The sequence below is a fragment of the Haliotis asinina genome, chromosome 2 (assembly GCF_037392515.1).
Source record: "Haliotis asinina isolate JCU_RB_2024 chromosome 2, JCU_Hal_asi_v2, whole genome shotgun sequence".
NCBI classification, from domain to species: domain Eukaryota; kingdom Metazoa; phylum Mollusca; class Gastropoda; order Lepetellida; family Haliotidae; genus Haliotis; species Haliotis asinina.
Window position 1 is genome coordinate 86,859,230 of NC_090281.1, and position 23,431 is coordinate 86,882,660.

Below are 23,431 nucleotides of genomic sequence, written 5' to 3' on the forward strand. Positions count from 1 at the left end.
TTGGGTTTGCGTGTAAAATTACTACATAATTTGTCAGCATGACATCCATGCTACTGGGTCTCTCACCACACATCAACCTGGCACACTGTTGCATGTGCTAGAGAGCTGCTCCTATCCACTGTCTGACCACACTGAACGTTGGGTTGGCAAATACTCCATTTAGAGTGATTATTGCTTCAAGTTACTCTTGTTTGATTTTCAGTCTAGTAATTGGTTAGTACAATTTAAATAACTCTGATATTAGTGTAAGAGTATGTATTAAAACATAGGGCAGTAAACCAGAAATTATGTATACTATGTTATATATGTTTATTGTCAACATCAAAAGATAAGCAGAATTTTACTTAAAATCCAACAAGATTCTGAATCTGTGATTTTGGAAACAATGCTATGGGTTATTAATGTCCAGAACAGCTAGAAACATTTGTTGACCTTATTGAAACAAGGATCAGGACATACTACTTCTTGTCCACATTTCCACAACTCCTTCCAGTGTAGGTATGTTTGGTGAATGCATATGATGCTGACAGAAATAATCAGGGAACAATGAAAGGTTTCTGAAGTGCCACAGAACACAAAATCTGAATCCCAGACATCACCATAAAAGGCGACTATGCTTGTTGTAAGAGGTGACTAAAGGGATCGGGTGGTCAGACTGGCTGACTTGGTTGACACGTAATCGGTTCCAAGTTGCGCAGATCAATGCTAATGTTGATCACTGGACTGTCTGGTCCAAGACTCGATTATTTACAGACCGCTGACATAGCTGGAATACTGCTGAGTGTGGCGTAAAACTAATCTCACTCACCCAGACATCTGAGCCATGCAAATATAGGCAGTGCAGATCCATTTCCTTTCAAACACGATTGCTGCCACGTTTTGTGCAATTCATAGATGTATGCAACTCAAAAGTTTCCTTATAAATCTGTGGCGTAGGTAAAGGAAAGAATTCAGTTGGGTTTAGATTAATTGTGAGAGCGATATTGTTTTCACAAACATACTGAATACAAGTAGCCATTTCCTTTCTTCTTCAAGGTAGCCAATGAATAAACACTAAAACCAAATTGCGGCCCAAGATGATCTGGTCACACCTATTCATTTGTCAGCAAAGACATGACCCCAGTCTACAGAATGTGGTGCTTTGCATGTTGCGAAGTATGAGACAGGCCTGACAGAAATACAGACTGTTCCATCTCTTGAATTAGGCCACTCTGTATGGGAAATGTATTACATACAGTGAAAAATCTAAAAGTAACTGATTTTTTATTGATGTGTTTATTTACAAATGACAACCCATACAGGGACTCCTTCAATTCATAACTTATAAAACATATCACATGCAAATAAATGATGACGACATAAGACAGATGTAGACAGACACACTTCAACACGGTCTCTCATACTGGCGTTGATCAGCTTGGCAACAGGTGCTTGCTCATTCCAGGCCCAGTGCCCAGTTTATTCCCTGCACAAGGAGGATGATGACTGGTTGCCAAGCAACCAGGTATCGAATCCAGTCCAACAGATTTCCATACATAACATTGGTACGTTCCCATCTTGACAAGAGTTAAGGCAGTTGGATTAAATAGTAATCTGAAGTCTTCCAGATACATAGGATACATGAATGATGACAACATGATCACAGGTTCGGAGTATCAGCTGCATTCTGGTGATGTATTTCTTTACGACTTGAACACAGGCACACAAAAAAAGTAATAGTAGTAGCACTAGATCAACCAGGGTACAATATGATTAATTGATACAGCTTGATAACAAAGTCTACACCTACAGACCATACACTTTATGCTGATACAGTTTCAAATTTAATATAAATATACGAGTTTTCTGTCCAAATTTGACTTTTCTCACCTAAAGGCCTAAGTTGGCAGCTGCTTCTGAATGTTTGCTCAAGCAGCTTTTCTAAATACACAAATTGAAGAAGTGGTGGCTGGTTGGGTTAGATTGTTGACTTTGTGTGCTGGCAGTTAGGTTCCTGACTGTGAGAGGGCGCATTTGAATCCTTCATGGAATTCACATTAAGATACTTATACCAGCCTTAAGTAACTTCTAGATTCTATTCTTTGCTGAGAAGTGTAATCTCCATTAAGTAACTTCCTTGTATTCAATGAATGAAAGGTTATCTCAGTTATAACAAACTCACCTGTGACAGCCAACATTGCAGGCACACGTAACACATGTTATATTTTGAGAGTAAAGGATACGGACTTGGGAACATCCTCTTCAGGTCTACTTTCTCCTTGCAGTATGGACATGTCTGTTTCTTTCCCACAATGCACCATCCTCGTATACAGAACTCATGGAATCTGGTTCAGGTCAAGGTCATATGAAAACGTTACAAAACTTGATGAAATGTGTGCACACCCAGTGCCATAGTACTGTAGCTCACCTTCCCTTAGACCACACTGAAATAAGGACTGGAACCTCACCAACACACTCTGGAACAGGCATGTTACACTCTTCATTGAGGCAAAGTCCATTTTGAAGTAATTTAGGAGAATGGTACAAATGCAATGGTTAAATGTGGGTCAAAATTCAAAATGTTAAAATAAAAAATGTGTGTTGAACTCACATACTAATACATGTTGTTTAGCTCACACAACACACATACAAACAGTAAGTTTCATTATACCTACAACAAAAGACATCTGTGTCATAAGAAGTTTCAACCTCCAGTTTGATCAAAGAGTGAGTGGGTGGGTGGGTGTTTTCTGGGTGAGTGAGTGAGTATGGTTTTATGCCACTTTTGGCAATATTCCTGCAATATCACAGTGGAGGACACCAATAATGGGCTTCATGCAATGCACCTACAGTGTTCCCAGAAATTATTGAGAAAATCTTTGTTTTTTTTCTAATGATGCTAAGATTGGAAAAAGGGCTTTCACTATGCACTAAGCATACTAAATAAGGGAGACAACTCTTGAAGGCTTTGAAGACAGCTCATTACGTCAAGAGTTATCTCCCTTTTCTGAGCAGACCGCTTCCTGTGTTGACATGGCAGAATTTCCAGCAAGAGAGAAAAGAAAGCTTATTCTAGATGATTTTGAAAGGGGTGAGGCTGATGCTAAAGTGTTAGCTTGTAGACATGGTATTCCTCTGTCTACAGTATACAGAACTTTGAAGAATATTCAAACAGGAACCAGGATAGAGCACAAAGCAGGGCCTAGGACATTCAGTGTTGTGGATCGCTGAAGACTTGGGCAGATTGTGAGTAGGGGCAAATTGAAAAGTGTTGAGAACATCAGAAATGAAATGATTAGCAGAGGAAGTCCTCAGGTATGCAATGAAACAGTTCGGCAGGAATTACAGAGACTTAATTGGGTGAAAAAATGAGGAATTCCCTCGTCGTTGATGAAAGATGCACAAAAGGAAAAACGTTTAAACTGGTGTCGGGCTCATGAAAATCAAGATTGGGATAATGTTTTCTTTTCGGATGAAAGTTCTGTTTGGCTTTTCCCTAATTGTGTGAAAATTTGGACCAAAGATACTGTCAAACCTATCTACCAGCGACCAAAACACAGCCCGAAGTTTCACATGTGGGGTGGCATATCGGCTGGCAGAGTGACGCCATTGTGTGTTTTCACAGGAAACTTGACAAAAGAAAGATACGTTGACATTCTAAAAGGTCACCTTCTTCCGACAGCACAAACATTGTATGAAGATGATTGGATTTTTCAGCATGATAATGACCCAAAACACACTGCGCGCTACACAAAACAGTGGTTGTCAGGCGAAAATGTTCAAGTTTTAGACTGGCCCAGTTACAGCCCAGACCTAAACCCAATTGAGAATGTGTGGGGAGTCATGAAGGACAGAATAAACCAAAAGGGACTGAGAAATATTGAAGATATGAAGGCTGAGGTGGTCCAATATTGGGATACCCTGTCACATGATTACCTACAAACTTTGATGGGTAGTGTGCCTAGGCGTATTCAGGCATGCATTGCTGAGCGAGGAGGTCTAACAAAGTACTAAAACAAGACTGAGACTGTAAAAGGATGATGTTTTAACATGTTTAGGTAAGTAAAACGCCAGAAGTTAATAAACGTAATGAGTTACATGACGCAACATGATTCTCAATAATTTCTGGGAATACTATATGTGGGGAATCAACCTCGGGTCTTAGGCATAACAAGTGGACCCAACATTTAAATTGAATTGATAATATCTTTTCATAGACATATATTGTACATGTCTAGTCCTGTAACTAACTACACATGTACCAAAGTACAATATAGTTTGAATAAGGATTAAATTCAGTTATGTCCACTGCCGCCATTCATCATTTCAGGGAACACATATGTAAAGTTTCAGCTTCATTGGTTAATTGATTTATGAGGAGATGTGTTCTCCAGATACCACAGACTCTGGATGCCAGACCGAATATCCAGGAAGCTAAAAGAGTGAATAGAAACTACTGCAGTCATCTGTCAGTAAAAGAATGGTGCAACAATTGTACACTCCTAGGAAGACAAACATGGTGAACGTGGGAATATTTCTTGATGCATCAGCCAGGCTTTAACATGCTTCAGAGGAAGCAGCATGGAGTTGACAAAGGATACACATGATTACATGACAATCTGCATGTTTTTTCTATGATGGCATCTTCATTACTGATTACTAGTATTTGGTTGCCGCACACTGCACAGATGTTAGGATCCAGGCTCTTGGACGGAAGGCCTGTGCTGGAGTAATACTGAAAAAATAACCAAACAGAAATACTATCATGCTAAGACAAAGCAAATCTTGTAAAACATGTATAATATACAGCTATTATTTTGAAACTAATCATATTATTAATAGTTATGAAGAGCAACTGAATATTTCCAGTCCTACTATGTTTGATAGTTATATACTTATCTATCTTGCATTACACACAATACCAATTCTTGAACTGAAATACAATGTTGACAGGGATCCCCCTCAAAGGAGAACACTTCCATTAACAAACTGCCTAAGCCTGCCTTCCACCATTTTATGACCCAAGCATCATATACCGGTAGCTGCCTGACCCCGCCTTCCACCAGTACACGACCCAAGCATCACACAGCTGCCTGACCCCGCCTTCCACCAGTATCACATGACCCAAGCTGCACACAACACGCTTTTGTTGGAATCAAGCATGCATCATGAGATGCACACTGTGCTGCATGTGTTTCAGTGAATGATTTATAGAAGCATTCTCTCTAATGAAAAAATCTGTTGCAATTACATTCTGGATCAACACATTACATTATAAGTCGTAAAAGATAAATTTTACATTACAGTTCAAAGGTCAAAACAATTTACAACAATGTGGAATACTAACAGCTGTTCAGAAAAGAGACAAGACGACTAACCCACTTGTACTGAAACTTGACGTTGGGGAGTCAATAGACAGTCAAGGAAAACTTGATACAAATAAACTCAACAAAAATGAAAAATTGACACTCGTTTCAAAGTCAATAATTTGAACATTTTGGAAAATGATTTTGAAATAACGATTGTATTCAATTTTCTTTTCATTAAAGATGTTATAGCATACACATCATGTTTGTCATGGAATCGGTTCCACCGGAAATGTGACTACAATGTCCATGATAAAAACTGTGGGCCACAACTTAATGAATCATGTCAATATCAGTTGTGTCCTCCATGGGCGTTCACAACTGTGATACAACATCTCCTCATGGATTGGATGATGCGTCTGAATATAGCTTGGGGAATGTGGTGCCATATTTGTACCAACATGGCACCAAGCTCCTGCAAGTTCTGTGGAAGGTTCCTTACTTGATGGAGCTGCCTGCCTAACACATCCCACACATGCTCTATGGGGTTGAAGTCGGGAGATCTTGAGGGCCACTCCATGAAATTGATGCCAGCGTTCCTCAGGAAATTCCTTCTTAAATTGGCCATATGAGGTCTGGTGTTATCCAATTGGAAAGTCAGACCTGGGCCATGAGCTGCCATGAATGAAGCTCTGGAACGAGCACCTGATCCCTGTATGCTGCCGCATTAAGGTTTCCCTGGATGACAATGAGTCAGGATCAACCATGACTGTTGATATCACCCCAAACCATAACGCAACTGCCCCCAAATCGATCCACTTCCTGTTCGCAACACTAGGCATTGCGTTCTCCTCGTCTTCTCCAAACTCTAACCCTTCCATCAGCAAAGGTTAATGCGAACCTTGATGCAACCCTATTCCAATCTCGCTGGATCCATCTCAGGTGCCGTCAAGCCAAGAGACGACGTTGGCATCAATGGCAAAAGTGTTAGAACTGGTCCACGATATGGTTGCTGTGCATGAAGACAAACAGAGCGCAGGTGATTTCGAATGGTTTGGGCAGTCACTCGACCTCCAAACAATACATTCCCGGTGGATGTGGCATTGACAAACCGATTACGCAAAAGACGTAAGACAATCTGTCGGTCTTCTGCATGTGACATCACACATGGTCGACCAGGACGGGGGCGGTCAGTTATGGTGCCAGTTTGATGGATACGTGTCTGGAGATTATGGATGGTCTGTTGTCTGCATCCCATAACCCTCACAACATCAGTGATGGACGTTCCTGTATTCTGCATGCCAATGGCACGTTCACGCTGAATGTTTGACGTTCGTGGCACTGCAAATTAATAGGTCACGTGAGTTGTGGCACGTGGAAATGTGATTTTAGTGTGCAGTGCTTTCCCCCTTGCTACGTAGGCCCGACCAGTGGAAGGAATGTGTGACGTAACAATGCACCCTTGACAATGCATTTAACCATAATCACAACAAGAACTCTTTCAAGTAAAGTTTCAAAACATTATTTGAAAAACAATGAGTGTAAAGTTTTTATTTTTGCTGAGTTTATGAGCATTGGTTGATTTATTTATAGCCTCAGGAATATTCCAGCTATATGACTGTTTACTCTGTACAATCCAGTCAGATCAGACCCCGAAGTGGTTGATATCATGAGCAAACTTCATGTCACTGGGATATAATGCAGCAATCTGTTAGTAAGTGACTAGGTCTGACTACCCAAGTTACTGTGTACAGTCCTAACCTTAAAACCCCCAAGGTTCAAATATAAGGCATCAATAACAACCTACCCCTATGTGTGCTGCCATGAACTCAGAACAGACTTCTGCAAAGTCTCGGGATACCACCCCAAAATATAATCCATAAAATAGTGTGAGGAGCCCAAAGTCCATGCCAGTCTGTGGTTTGACAAGGAACAACATGCTGATGCCAAATATGGTCAACATGACGACAAGGTAACCAAGAACTCCTGCTGCATAACTCAGCTTGAAGATAAGGAGGAACCATTTGTACACCAGTCTGAAACAGAAGGACAGCTAAGTCATGATCTCAACGTTTGCTTAGGTTAAGAAGACATGTTTAACATTGTTTCAACAGTATTTCAGAAATAAGCAGATACAACACGTTTCCTAGAGAAGTATCTTTCTGTTGCCAAGTATAAAGGAATTCATCATTGAATATTTTTAAAAACCTTTTTCACTCATCAATATTCCATCTATGTGACAGCAGCCCATTCATGTCTGGACCAGAAAATCTAGTGACTGATATGAGAAATCATCCCTCCATTGAATATAGAAGGACACATAATCAGCCAATCAATCATGTCTGCGCAAGTGGCTAATTTGCTGTCTTTCACAGTAGCATAGCTTGTGGTGAACCAATTTTAACCTTGAGTATTAATGTTCTTTTGATTTACATTTTGCTGTGACTTGTCTTGACATCTTAACCTGTCTCGATACCAACATAGTTGAGAAAGGATCTGACATAAACTGGCCTTGTGCATCTCACTGAAACTATCGTTAACTGACCTTGGTGTGTCTCCTGAGAGTGGTTTTCTGGAAGCCCTAAAGACGATGTATCCAGTGATAAAGGAGAACATGGCCCACACACACACAAATCTCATCCACCAGAACTTGAGGCAGAAGACGATGGGGATCAGCCACATCCCCACCAGGGTAGCCCTCTGGACAAGTAAAACATCACCATTAGAAACAAAGACAGGAACCTGTCACTAACCTAAGATCCATATTCATACTACTAAGTGATTATAAATTATCTGTCCTTGATTTCTACTTGCTGATCTGACTGGCTATGCTACTAGGTCAGACTGGCCAGCCAGAATGTGACGTATCAAAAAGGCTGAATGGTAGACTGGCAATATTGATTAAAGTCAGTCCAATATGTTATCAATGAGTTTGTGGGAAATCCACACTGAAATACTGACATTAAAAAGCCCTAAAGTGCTTTAGATGGAATGGATGTCCTTTTCAGAAGTTATGATTACACGATGCCATTTAGAAAGTGGTCAAATGCAACATGTCATATTTGGGATTTCACTTTCTTAGTAAAGTACAAATTCTAGTACTTTTTCGGTTGAGTCCCATCCAGGATTCGAACCCGCACCCTCAGAGTCAGGCACCTAATCGCCAGCACACAAAGTCAGCCGCCTAGCCCGCTCAGCCACCGCGACTTCCACAAAAATGAAAGTCGGACAACTGGTAGTCTAGACTGCGTACTTTGTGTACCCCTCTGATGAGTGTAAATTGGCACGGCTCCCACGGCCGAAAGCTATGATTACACGATGCCATTTAGAAAGTGGTCAAATGCAACATATGTCATATTTGGGATTTCACTTTCTTAGTAAAGTACAAATTCTAGTACTTTTTCGGTTGAGTCCCATCCAGGATTCGAACCCGCACCCTCAGAGTCAGGCACCTAATCGCCAGCACACAAAGTCAGCCGCCTAGCCCGCTCAGCCACCGCGACTTCCACAAAAATGAAAGTCGGACAACTGGTAGTCTAGACTGCGTACTTTGTGTACCCCTCTGATGAGTGTAAATTGGCACGGCTCCCACGGCCGAAAGCTATGATTACACGATGCCATTTAGAAAGTGGTCAAATGCAACATATGTCATATTTGGGATTTCACTTTCTTAGTAAAGTACAAATTCTAGTACTTTTTCGGTTGAGTCCCATCCAGGATTCGAACCCGCACCCTCAGAGTCAGGCACCTAATCGCCAGCACACAAAGTCAGCCGCCTAGCCCGCTCAGCCACCGCGACTTCCACAAAAATGAAAGTCGGACAACTGGTAGTCTAGACTGCGTACTTTGTGTACCCCTCTGATGAGTGTAAATTGGCACGGCTCCCACGGCCGAAAGCTATGATTACACGATGCCATTTAGAAAGTGGTCAAATGCAACATATGTCATATTTGGGATTTCACTTTCTTAGTAAAGTACAAATTCTAGTACTTTTTCGGTTGAGTCCCATCCAGGATTCGAACCCGCACCCTCAGAGTCAGGCACCTAATCGCCAGCACACAAAGTCAGCCGCCTAGCCCGCTCAGCCACCGCGACTTCCACAAAAATGAAAGTCGGACAACTGGTAGTCTAGACTGCGTACTTTGTGTACCCCTCTGATGAGTGTAAATTGGCACGGCTCCCACGGCCGAAAGCTATGATTACACGATGCCATTTAGAAAGTGGTCAAATGCAACATATGTCATATTTGGGATTTCACTTTCTTAGTAAAGTACAAATTCTAGTACTTTTTCGGTTGAGTCCCATCCAGGATTCGAACCCGCACCCTCAGAGTCAGGCACCTAATCGCCAGCACACAAAGTCAGCCGCCTAGCCCGCTCAGCCACCGCGACTTCCACAAAAATGAAAGTCGGACAACTGGTAGTCTAGACTGCGTACTTTGTGTACCCCTCTGATGAGTGTAAATTGGCACGGCTCCCACGGCCGAAAGCTATGATTACACGATGCCATTTAGAAAGTGGTCAAATGCAACATATGTCATATTTGGGATTTCACTTTCTTAGTAAAGTACAAATTCTAGTACTTTTAGAAAGTGGTCAAATGCAACACTCATCAGAGGGGTACACAAAGTACGCAGTCTAGACTACCAGTTGTCCGACTTTCATTTTTGTGGAAGTCGCGGTGGCTGAGCGGGCTAGGCGGCTGACTTTGTGTGCTGGCGATTAGGTGCCTGACTCTGAGGGTGCGGGTTCGAATCCTGGATGGAACTCAACCGAAAAAGTACTAGAATTTGTACTTTACTAAGAAAGTGAAATCCCAAATATGACATATGTTGCATTTGACCACTTTCTAAATGGCATCGTGTAATCATAGCTTTCGGCCGTGGGAGCCGTGCCAATTTACACTCATCAGAGGGGTACACAAAGTACGCAGTCTAGACTACCAGTTGTCCGACTTTCATTTTTGTGGAAGTCGCGGTGGCTGAGCGGGCTAGGCGGCTGACTTTGTGTGCTGGCGATTAGGTGCCTGACTCTGAGGGTGCGGGTTCGAATCCTGGATGGGACTCAACCGAAAAAGTACTAGAATTTGTACTTTACTAAGAAAGTGAAATCCCAAATATGACATATGTTGCATTTTCAGAAGTTGTCATACATAATTACATGGCATAACCTGAAGTGTCAGGATGTATTACATGGTGTGATCTGAAACGTCTGGGAGTATTACATGGTATATCCTGAGGTGTCTCGTAGTAATACATGGCATGATCAGAAATGTCTGGATGCATTACATAGCATGACCTGAAACACCTGGATGTATTACATGGTATGGCCTCATGTGTCTACTACCGGACTGGGTATGATCTGAAGTGCCTACTACCTGGTATGACCTGAAGTGCGCACAACCTGGTATGACCTGAAGTGTCTACTACCTTGTATGACCTGAAGTGACTACTACCTAATATGACCTGAACTGCCTACTACCGGGTATGATTTGAAGTTCCTACTACCTGGTATGACCTGAAGTGTCTACTACCTGATATGACCTGAAGTGTCTACTACCTGGTATGACCTGAAGTGCCTACTACCTGGTAAGACCTGAAGTGTCTACTACCTGATATGACCTGAAGTGTCTACTACCTGGTATGACCTGAAGTGCCTACTACCTGGTAAGACCTGAAGTGTCTACTACCTGGTATGACCTGAAGTGTCTACTACTTGGTATGACCTGAAGTGTCTGCTAAATGGTATGGCCTGAAGTGTCTACTACCTGGTATGACCTGAAGTGTCTAGCCTTCCACTGCACCAGCAGTATCTGTGCTACAACCAGTGTGGCCAAGAGAATCAGGGCCATCTCTGCATGCATGGTCTCATGGCCCCGGTGCTTTTCATGGAGCCTCTGATGTTCGATCCTGCAACAGTAACATACATAGGAACATGTCACACCCTACATCCAGTGTCTTGTGGTTGCTGCATGTAATCTCAAACAAACCAAACAGTACTGACTTAATGTCTTATTTAAGCTACTAATAAGTGAATGAGTTGATCTAAACAATGCTTTCAACAGCATTCTACCGATATCACAGTGTGCTCGTAATGACATTTTCTGTGATGTATGTATGAGGGGCATCATGTATAATTCAGCTGCATATTTCTACTGCTTTACTTCCATAAACTGGCATCACTGGTTATCTGGTGACGGTTCTGGCTGATCTACTTGTTGGATTTGTGAAGATAAACTTGGACTTACATACTATGTATGATTGCCAACCAAAGTCTAACAGAATCGATCACACAGAGAATATTACATGAATAATCCCTGCCCAATAATCCCCTACCTGATAATATATGTCATGTGATTGATTGGCTGATACAGGCATATCACCTAGCATTAATATGTCTGGAAGATCAAGGGTGTGACACACGTGTTAATGCTCCCAATACACTGATCAGAGCTTCTTGTGGAAAATACCTCATTAGTCATGTCAGCCGTATCAGCCAAAAGGAACATGTAGTGAGCTAGTTATACAGTCATGTAGTACAAGTAAATTGTCATACTTTTCATTGCACCTGTGGTTATAGTAAAACAAACAATAATTATTGAAAAATATATAAAATTAAAAAAAATGTAAATGAGGAAAGTCTCCTCTGATTGTGCAATATGTGTTTATTATCATAAAAGGGAAACTGTGTAGGAATCATGGCAATGCAATATGCAAATTAGCTTGCGGCCATTGTTATACATACCGTAAGTCAGCACTGGTGTCCAGGTGTGTAGACTGTAAGTACTTATGCCAGAGAATTAGTCTGAGACCCCTACTCTTGGACTCTTGGCCACACTGATAATTCATAGTACACCTTCTTTTTGACTCTTACGCCTTTTTTAAATGAGCTTATGGTCATATGAACCATATACAACACATCTTATCATGGGCACCTTCCTGTGGTTCTAAAAATTCTGACACTTTTTTCTTGGGCTTTGGTCACAATCACAACGAAGTTCAATTACCTCTTGAACTACAACCTTGGTTAATTATGTAATTAAAACAGATTCATCAACTCACCGCCATCTTTCTTTCTCTGACAATTTTGACATGTCAATCGTCTGAAACACACGGAAAATAAATATTATGCATTTGGTTAAGGTCACATTGATAAAGACCTACTTGTGTCAGATAAAAGGAACAGCATTAACACTAATTAGTATAATAATGACAAATGTAAGAATCACATGAATTTGGTTACCATGGTGATACAAGATTAATACAAAGGATTTTTACATGAATAATCATCATCAGCTTAATACTCTCCTAAAGATATGTAGTCAGTTTATTAACTGAATAAACTGTGTTCATATACTTAGTATCTGTGTCAGTATGGACATATATATATAAATAAGTGCCGTTATCACTAGTCTGTTTTGCCATTGCTGATTCGTAAGATTTGAAGAAATGTCTTATCTTTTATTTCAGAGGTAGATATCAGATCTTAGTTTCTGCTGTTATTACAAAAATGCCTGAGGACATCCCACCCGAGGTTATTTGAGAACGACCATTCATCTGAACAAACTATATCACTTATCAAATGTGGAAAAAGCACAATGAACTTTCTCATCATGCAACTGCAAATAGTTTAACAAAAATTATTCTCATGAAGAGTTTCGCATTGTATAATGAGACTTACAGTGGGATGTTCTCAGATGTTTGTCAGCAGAAGCAAGCAGTAAGATCTGATTGCCTACATCAAATTAACAACACCAAACTTATATAAGTTGTGACCAGTAGCCCACAAAGTAGAATACTACTCTCTATGCTAATGGCAAAAAAAACAGGAACCATGCGGGACATGCATTATTCAGCATGTTCAGAGACACATGATATCATGTGGAAGATGATTTAGTCCATCCCCAGTACATTGTCAATAATCCATGGTTTAACATAGAGTGTGTTCATCATCAAACACCATGTCACAGGCCACGGCAGGGAAGACATGTTTATCAAATCAAGCTGATCTACAGCTCATTTCAAATTTGTTTCACAGAGAAGAACTTAATTTTTTTGAGAAATAACTCTGGAATCTAATTAGGCTTGAGCTCAGGGTTTGTCATGTTTATCGTGTTCGGTATCTGAATGGACCAATTTGCACTCAAGTAGCTAGGTGTCTCTATCTGTTATGAAAGGAGGTCACTTATAGCATATAGACATGAAATGAGTCTCACATCTGAGCATGAATACAGTGCACACCATACATTGCAGACATGCAGGGAGCAGACAGCTGTGTGATAATGGCACATGATGCACACCCTGTCCAGCAACAAACTTTGTCACTGTGGTGTAAACTATATGCTTACTTGCCTCACCAGGGTTACTGTTAAACATATGTCACAACCCCAAAGGAAGCTTACTTATTCATGGTGATGAACACAGGGTATCCTCAAAACAAAAAGTGTTACATGCATGAACACAAGAACCAGCAGACCAGAAGGCCTATTTGTAAGCAGCTGTCTCTTCTTTCTGACACATCAGGGAAACAGGTTTTGCCGAAGCCATTAGAATGTACCCTTAAGATTTTTCGACATACCTGAAGCAGTCATTAATTCTGACATCAAGGAAATAGAAACACTGTAAATTTATTCTGGTGGTTCCTAACACTTGCTGTTCATATTACAATAGTCAATAGTGTATCCACCCAGAATCAATTATTTACAATACCTTCAGATAGCACGAAAAAACATGAACAGTCTCCATGTCTTTGTGACTCCAATGAAACAACTGTTCCTCACCTATCTATCTTAGCAATTCCAACAATGTCCCACCTACCCATCTCAGAAATTCCAATAATGTCCCACCTACCTATCTGAGAAATTCCAACAATGTCCCACTTACTGGCAACAAAACGACCATCAAGACAAAACTTCATGTTGTGCCCTCATCACACTACTTTTGTCATATATACAACACCCACCTTAATGTCCTCCATCACACAAAACTTAGCACTCACTTCACAAAAAATACCCATTTGAAGATCTCCATGACCCCAAACAGTCCATTCTTTCTCTTGAGACACCAAAACCTCAGCCACTTCCAAAACAATGACCATCTTAGAAGATTTCATAACAGACCAAAACCTCAGCCACTTCCAAAGCAATGACCATCTTAGATTTAATAACAGACCAAAACCTCAGGCTCTTCCAACAATGATGCCCATGTTTCATAACATACCAGACCCTAATCTACTTCAACAAAAATGCCCATCTTATTGTCCACAATGATGTCAACCTACCTCCACCTCATCTGCCATCTTACCAACTTCCATCCTTCAATCACCTCTCCTCTTTGCCTTCTAGGAACATCAAACTCCCTTCATACAATGTCACAGGTAGTCGTGTCCTGTAAGGCTGCCTTTCCCATCCTGCTTGTTTACCTCATCCGATTACAATAATGCTAATTCTGTGAATATGTTGACTCAGTACTAATCAATAGCTAATGGCACAGATGCAATAGTTCTAAGTAATGTGGGAAGTTCAACATGTAAGCTGTTTCACTCAACATTAGCACCTGACAGTCTCACAGTTTGCAGTGCAGAGAAGCATTCTGTTGGCAGGCCAGAAACCAGAGATTATGAGTTTGAATCCTGGCCCATCCAAACAGTGGTTCTGCATTTTTCAACTTCATACATGTTCTTAAGGGTTTCACCAAACTGGAAAATGTCAGAAATCGAAATCACTTTATGCTTCCTCCCACTGATAACCATCACAGCCAGATCTAACAGGAATTTTTTACTGGGAGAGGGTTTTCTAAGTTGGATAACTTGTGTCCAATCCTTTACTTAAATGAACATAATGCATCTGAAGCAGCATTAAACTCAGTTTTCTCATTTACTGAGAATTCCTCCAACTTCCAACTGTCACAACATTGGACAAAATGTACAAATTCCAGTTTCTTCAACATTGTGATCTTTTGTCTGTAAATCCTGATATTGCGCTCTTAGTCCAACTGGTTAAGTCCACAGAATCAGTGTATTAGTACATGCCAATTTTGTTACCATGGCAACTTTGTACACATGGATCTGACGCATCATCAATGCCTTCTGTTTCCAAGGTAACCATGCCATGTATATATTTCCAACCACCTGTTACTACAGTCTGTTACTGAAATATGTTCCTTTTTAAAACATATGGCTCAAAAGTTGCAAAATGTACAAAATCCTTCCTTCACATAAGAAAGGAATTGTTGGCTATTAACATAATAAATGAACACAAATATTGATTTTCTTCAAATTCTGAATCCAAAGTGGGCATATTCTATCTAGATCTCTATCAGATAATATCCCTTGCATTTTCCACACGTAATTCGCATCCTCTGAAATCAATAAATGTTTTTCCCCAGACAGATTCATACATATTATGAGTCTGATGTAATTATGACAAATGCAGTCCTTGTTCATTGTTGCCTCTCAAAGTGGAAGTTATAGTCTTGCTGTCTATTACCAAGATTACTGTGGAACACAGATACGATCCACTGGCGGTAAGCCAGCTAAAGCAGAGAGGAAGACATATGGTTCTGTAACGGAACATAAAAAAAGAACCATGCATAAATCTACATATTTCCACCATACAAATGACATATTTTAACTAGGAATAGGTCCTGAGAGAAATTCTTCATGACAACAAATTGAAATACATGATGTGATATGTATTGCAAAATATTGCTACCTCTAATTCTACTTTGTAATGACTTTACAAGATTGACCCTTTCAGTAGTCATTGCCTTAAACTCTTTGTCTCCTATTTTAACATCACAAATATTTCATAGCTATTGTGATACATGACCTATAATCATGTTAATTGAATTCCTGAAGTGATCCCACTGCAAAACCAATTCAGCATGATTGCATCATGACTGGACCAAATTCACCGTCATTTTACACTGCATTCTACAGGAAATCTGGTAACACCATGCATCCCTCACGCTAACACCTAAATCCTTTAAAAACCACATATGAAATATAGCCTTACATAGCACTTTCTCTTACTAGTCTTATAGCAGGGACAGTAGTTGTGTTTCAGGAAAACTTGTGCATTGTCTTGATGAAATTTACTTATTGTACATTATCTGAATCACTTCCAGTGTCGTAGCCATGACAGGTCTTCCTGAATGTCTAAAGGCTGTCCATGCCATAGTGATGCTGTGCTGCCACCTTTGTGTTGCCATGGGCACGGGCATTCTTCCTGACAGTTGTAGTCTTGTACTCTTCATGGACAGCTTACACATATTTGCCGTGTTTCTACATGTACTTGAGCACTGCACATTCCTCAAATTTGTCCATTCTCAACATGTCACAGACCTAAGCTTCTTTTACTTATTTCTCACAGAGAAAAATTTTATGCAACTGAGTTTTTGTGTGCCATAATGCAGTTCCTTGTAAGTAAGGCTCCACAGCATACCCGTCAACCCTGTAAACATCAGGAATGATTCTCTATCCCCAGTGCCCAAGCAATCATCAAATAGTCTTGTCAATGAATGTTACTGACAATATCAGCAACAATTATCAATACACATGTTAAAATGGTAAAGTCTAAAATGCAAAATATATTTCATTTTGTTCATATTTGAGTAATTGTTTTATTGAAAGTCCAAAGTAATTCAAACAAAATATCTAAAGCACTACTTTACCCTATATCTATGGCCATGCTTAGGGATGCGACTGCACCATTTACCAGAACAAACGCTGCTAGCTCAATGACAGTACTGACACTTCATATGAAAGCTGACGTTCTACTCCTCCCTGAGATTAGTTAGAATAGCCAAGCTGACATGTGTAAGTTGGTAAGTGCCAAGTTGCATCCTCATAAATGAAAACATTGAAGACCACAACCAAACAGTACACCTTATGTCCACATCTTCAGACTCCAAGGTAAGAGATTTAATTGACTTTGAAGGTCTGGATTCCACCACTGCTAAAATTGACTGGAATTTCATGGACATGCTGTCACAGGACTTTTCCCTCTATATCTCTTCGATGAAATGTGCTTCAGAGAAAATAGAGCTGCTGGCACTCCCTCAAAATAATCTGATAAATAACCAAGACCCGTATCTAAATCAACTTCCTTGAGCATGCAGACTAAAAACATGAAAAGATTTGGAAAGTATCTGTCAATGCTCAGTAAACAATACAAATAATTCAGTTGCCCCAAAAATGCAGAGCAGTTTTTAAACCAGATGTCAGTCTATAACTTGATACAGACTCGTTACTGTTAGTCCAGATGAAATATAACACTCTGTAATCCCATCCTAGATTGACAAGGGGAATAGCTGGACTTTTCTCATCAGTTACCTCCCTTGCCTGAAGGAAACAAAAATTTTGTGTTGTAGAAAGAAGTCCCTACCCATAGTGAGAAGAGAGAGCCACAGAACCAGAAACACCAGGAAGCGGAAGCCACAGACAAATGTCTAACTACGGCATGGACACGATACCCCAACATACCCTACCTCTATAGAGAAGTGGTCTCTGGGGTACCGCGGGAATCTAATTCTGACAGGCATGATTCTATGAGATGGCAGGCAGGTAGTGCTGCAGTTAGTACAAGCTCACCTGTAGTAGTTAGAATTGCAAGATTTGCATGTTACATGATTACAGGTATAAATATCAACATTAGAACATCATAAATCTGACATCATGATTCTATGAGACAACACGCAGATAGTGCCTTCACTTGTATGGTCAATACTGCTTTCTTTCATTCACTTTCACAGTATAATTGACATTTGAATTTGTTGGATGATACATCTTTCTAAGGAGACCTGTGATGGTATGTCCACAGACATATGTATAGCTGTAGTGAGCAAGATATCCAGTTTTAAAAGAAATGGTGTGTCACTGATGATTCATGATTTTACATCTTGTGGCTGGTCGACATACTGCTATTAGCATGGTCACACAACACTAGGGAGCTGGGTGCAGTGAAATGTCACGATCTTATCAAGTTACATCACCTTGTTGCTGACTGTATCCTGCTGTAGGTAAATATAAAACAAGTAACATGTGAGATGAACCGAGACGCAACAGCTCTCTCACCATGCCTATCAGTAACTGATATCAGAAAGTCTTCTCTAAAAATACTAATTAGCATTTTTAGATTTCAGTGTCCACATTTCAGGTAACACTAGTATAAGAATGCTTTTATTCTTAAATATTTTGAATTCAGACATGTAATTTCTTGTAAACATAGTTCAAGAGATGAAAAATATAGCCTAAGTTTACTTTAGTTGGTTTACACTTCAGTCGATCATGTCAGCAATATTTAAGGTTTAGGCTGCTTTTCACAATATTCCAGTGATATCACAGTGGGGAACACCCGAAATGGGCTTCACACATTTAGCCCATGTTGGCAACTGAGCCCAGATTGTTGATGTGACAAGCAAACACCTTAACCACTAGTCTACCCCATTGCCCCCCCGTTGTCTTGTGAATAACTGAACCTGACTCATAGACTGACAGAATGAGCATGGAATTTTGCCTTCTAATCCCAGTGTTGTTCAGAGGACAAGTATGAGGCAGTTAGGAACTGACAGAGAAACCCACTTATTGTTACATGTCTAATTTTATAGTCACAGTTCTAAGGCTATATCAGGGTTCTCAGATGGAAAAAGAAATTGCACATTGATAATTGTAATTATACCTTGGTCAAATCCTATAGGAACTACTATATCTTCAGTTAAACACTTCAAACCAGCCTGCGGCAAATTACTTTTACTATAATTATCATGAAACTAATAACACAATATGATCACAGTGTACAGTTCAATCTTGTATAGAACACTACAATTAAAATAATGTTCTCCTGCTACCAGTTTAAGGTTACCTTTACCAAACATATCGTGTATAAATATGTGACAATGTGACCATCAACTAGGAAAAAATAACTTTCAAAATTTCCCACTAGAGAACAGGACCTATGAGTGGAAAATAATTAGTGGTCCTGTCTGTACTTCACTGGTTCAAAATAACATTCATAGATTTACTTTACAGTCAATACAAAATTCACAGGCCACCAGGACCACAGAAAATTTATCATTTAGTAGTCCTAGGACAATAGGACCAACGTAAATTTTGCGATTTTCAAAAGTCATCTTTAGAGGAATCAGTAGACATAAACAAAGGGATGTGACCGTGAACTATTGTCATAACAGCATTGAACGAATCACAGCTGGTGTTTATGTTATTGATGAGTGTTAGTTAATCATTACATCTCCTTTGCCAGTGGCAGGCTAAGGTGGGTATAATCTCATATCCTTCTTCCATGTTTTCACATCTGTAGATTCATTTTAGTAATTAAAAGCATTTCAGTTATGATAATTATTACAGCTGTCAGTTAAAGTATGGTTTCAAAGTAATGTCTGCTAATAAAAGAAAATTAACATTTAGATTTGACTTGAAACAATTCCTTGTAGATGGTGGCATTTACTCACTGTATAGACATGGTGCTGATAGATTAAATATTCCATACAGATGGAAACAAAGCTCTGGTACAGATATAAAATAAATTTATCATACAAGTGGCAGTACTGTATGGGAATGCTGGTAGTCCTTTAGGAAATAAATAAGTTCTGATCTGAACTGTGAGACTATTTTTATTGGTTATTAAACATATGTAAATGTTACATCTAAACCTCCATTCTATTCTGATTAAAATGCCTTCCTTGACACACAATCTATTTCATGGAAAAGTATTCTGTGCAGTGGTTTAGTGTGATTAAGTAAATTAGATCTTCCTTCATAGTAATGGTAGAATCCTTAATATCTGCGTATTGTGTGTACTGTCAGTTCTGATTTGCAGGATGATAAAATATAATGAAGGTGAAAACACACTGGACGTGTCACTTAAGAAGTAATTAACATGTTCAGTGTGTTACTAGTAAAAGTTTGAAATAATTGACTTTCAGTTTCAATTTTTCAAAAGCTTATAAATATAAGACTGAAAAACATAATTAAAACAAAGAAAGGCAAGACTTATGGATGTTAACATGTTTATTGTGATTAACACAATGTTTTGGAGTGTGTTCTTGTGAAATGTCATTTTGTTCTCAATAAAGAAGATGACTTTTGCTTTTCTTCTGCATTGCACTTCTAAATACATGTCAAAGACGTGATTAATACAGATAAACAAATCAATGTAAACACGCAACTATTTCAGGAATGTGGAAAATCAAAAGAAGTAAAAACCTACAACACAGATAACATTAACATTTTACATCATTAACATACTTAACACATATATCCTGATCCAATAGATATTTTAAAATTCTGATAAAAATTCCTCTGAACAAATTCTGTTCTTGTTTATTTGTACACATTGTCTCACTTTGTTTTAAGAGTTTGATCCTGAATTCAGCAATGTTCCAGTTACATAATTGTGGTGTGTAAATAACTGAGTTTGGGCTACATTATCTGGTGAGTGAATATGTGGACAATAACAAACCACGCTGGGACATGCTGACACACTACTAACCAAATGCCAGGGAATGGCCAACCGATTTCATCGCTTCATACAACCATCACAGGTTGCAGGGGCCTATTCTAACCAAGAATCACATCAGTGGAAACCATATTCATAACAGAATATGACATTAGCATGATCAGAGCAAATTGCATTCATTTATGCAGGTGATAAATGCATGTAAATAAGACAAATGCTGTATTTGTTTACAACAAACTGCTGAAAGGAATTATGTGGGAGGTGTCCCTGATATTATCCTTAGTTTGGAGCATGATAAACCCTATTATGCAACACTAGGCTATAAATATGTTTCACCATACGGTGTCCGCTGCTAGTGGAGGCAAGGTGGTGATTTCTGATGACTAATTATTGTCTTATGCAGCGCCATTTTGTACCACGGAACTAGGTCTATGGTCATGATGATCGAATTTTGTCATGTGATAATAAGCCCATGATGTGTTTTCATATGCCATATACACACATTTGATAACACCTTATGCAGTTCACTGGGTACATTCACACTTCACCTATACATGTACAGTTACATATAAACAAAGTCCGAAACTACCCATATTAAAGATACACCGTTAGTAGAAACTGGCAAGGACGTGGTTCATGACAAGTGAAAGTGACAGAATTTGTAGCCAATATTGCGAAATTTGGAGCACATCGCCTGATACATGATCCCCAAACAAGTTGCAACAACCATCTAACCCGCAATGAACAGATAAAGGTTGTCACTAGTTCAGATACGCCTCATCATGGAGTTTATCAGCACCCTGAAGCCTACCGTATTACTGTGCAATGCCGGTCCGTGGTCGTGTCCATGTATCGTGTCTACGTGGGCAACCATTTTGAATCAATCACGCTAAGGCAGAGTTACGTCCCATGGCATTTTCCGGAGAAAACGATGGAGGCCCAACATAGGATATATGGGGTGCTCGTTTAGGTTGAACTTGTTGCTACGGTTGTTGTTTACTGTTACACCTAGTAATATTTGTAATATAATAATTACATGGCAAATGTGTGGAATATTCGAGTCAATCTAGGGACTGTCTTTATGAACACCAATCAAGATGTACAACGACGTACATCTATGTACTCGACCCTGACCACGCGATTCCAACAGTTGGTTATGAAAATACTACATAACTGTCTGACAGAGGCCTGCAGAGACTACACGTGTACGGTCATGTGTATGAACATCTCTTCGCTCCTAAAATATTTATTTCTGGTTTTGCTAAACGTAAGCTGGTCGCAATAAGCGAAGAACGGGCTTGGTTGATCATGCGTCAGCGTATCCCGACGACATGACTACTGCTTATAATATCGATCACTGGATTGTCCGATCAAGACTCGAGTATCATTACAGAGCACTGCCACACGTACCCCGGACATTGCCTCCTGTAATGTTAAACAAAAAACAAACAAAAGAATTATATTGTCCAAACATCCACCATGATGAACTGTAGTAAAATCATCGGAGATAGGATAGCCGAGATTTTTAAATACGTCTGCTTGTGAAACTTATGACCCGGGTTCGATTCCCCACATAGGCAGTTGATTCATGTGTCTGGTGTCCACGGCCGTGATGTTGCTGAAAGCGGGGTAAATCCTCACTCACTCAATCACTCACGTAACACCAGAAAATGAGTCTACGCCCTGTAGTATCGCTACTGAGGTAGGGCTGATAGCCTGATATGAGATTTAACGCATTTGTGTCGGACAAGTGCTTCGTAACCCAAGCGTCTGTATCCGTTACATCCAAATACTGAATGATACAGTTTGTATTATACTGTAATTATCAATACAGTGGGAAGTTTTCTTCACGGCAAGTGCCTCTTAATTCAAGCATGGTATCGACATGAATGTGGTACATTTTGTGCTTATTGAACCACACTGTACACAAACAGAAAACCAGATGTCGATAGAACGGTAACAGCTTTTAGGAAAAGACTGGGCACATTCAATAGAACATGCCGAATTAATGTATCCAAATCACGTATCCCAATCAATCATTCGGTTGATTTTCTATCATTTGAGGACAAAGCGTTTTGGATCTACAACCGGCAAAACAACATATCAATTATCAATTCTTAAGAAGCTTAGTGGGTAAGCGCTTTCTCGTCACGAACGTGCGGGTTCGATTCCACGAATGAAGCACATTTCTGGTGTCCTCGGTCGAGCTATTGCTGAAATTGTGCTTAATGGGGCCTGAGCCCATACTCACTCACCGATTCTAACAATAAATATAGTTACAGCTGAAATAACGACGTGGACTTTCTCACATTGTGCCTCATATTGCACCAACCAAGTTTTACTACACACATCTTTATAACCTGCTCACTTTAGCGCCACAAACCTGTTATCAGTGAGCTTAAATGGCAACCACACCAATTTTTTAACATGTGAGTTATGCCATTGGACTCGAACATTGTTTGTTTGATATCTGATACGAAAAAATAAATGGGTATGCTATTTGTATGGCAGCCAGCCAACTTGCTCCTGTAACACTGTAATTTACGACAGTCAGCGGGATGACCTATTGGGCACTTGAGACACCAGCTACCGTGAGACGTTGCCGTTGTAAGTGAGGACAGCGTACTGTTCAATGTTAGTATGTATGCTCTGATACCAGCTGGTCATGATTG

General features: G+C 39.8%; 1 protein-coding gene across 3 annotated transcripts; it reads right to left on the reverse strand.

Moving 5' to 3' along the window:
* Positions 1-294: 294 nt before the first annotated feature.
* Positions 295-21,670, reverse strand: LOC137274524 (E3 ubiquitin ligase Rnf121-like). Of its 3 annotated transcripts, none has more exons than XM_067807759.1 (8): positions 21,571-21,670; positions 12,346-12,386; positions 11,052-11,193; positions 7,831-7,985; positions 7,093-7,321; positions 4,581-4,714; positions 2,223-2,324; positions 295-1,556 (listed from the first exon to the last, which is right to left on the reverse strand). In XM_067807759.1, exons 1-8 carry the CDS (start codon positions 21,631-21,633, stop codon positions 1,436-1,438), a joined length of 987 nt encoding a protein of 328 aa, XP_067663860.1. In that variant the 5' UTR covers positions 21,634-21,670; the 3' UTR covers positions 295-1,435. The 3 variants fall into 3 exon arrangements, with proteins under 3 accessions (XP_067663860.1, XP_067663862.1, XP_067663861.1); XM_067807761.1 differs by lacking the exon at positions 21,571-21,670 and adding an exon at positions 14,564-14,694 and having other exon boundaries at positions 1,249-1,556; XM_067807760.1 differs by lacking the exon at positions 21,571-21,670 and adding an exon at positions 17,773-17,869 and having other exon boundaries at positions 1,262-1,556.
* Positions 21,671-23,431: the final 1,761 nt, after the last annotated feature.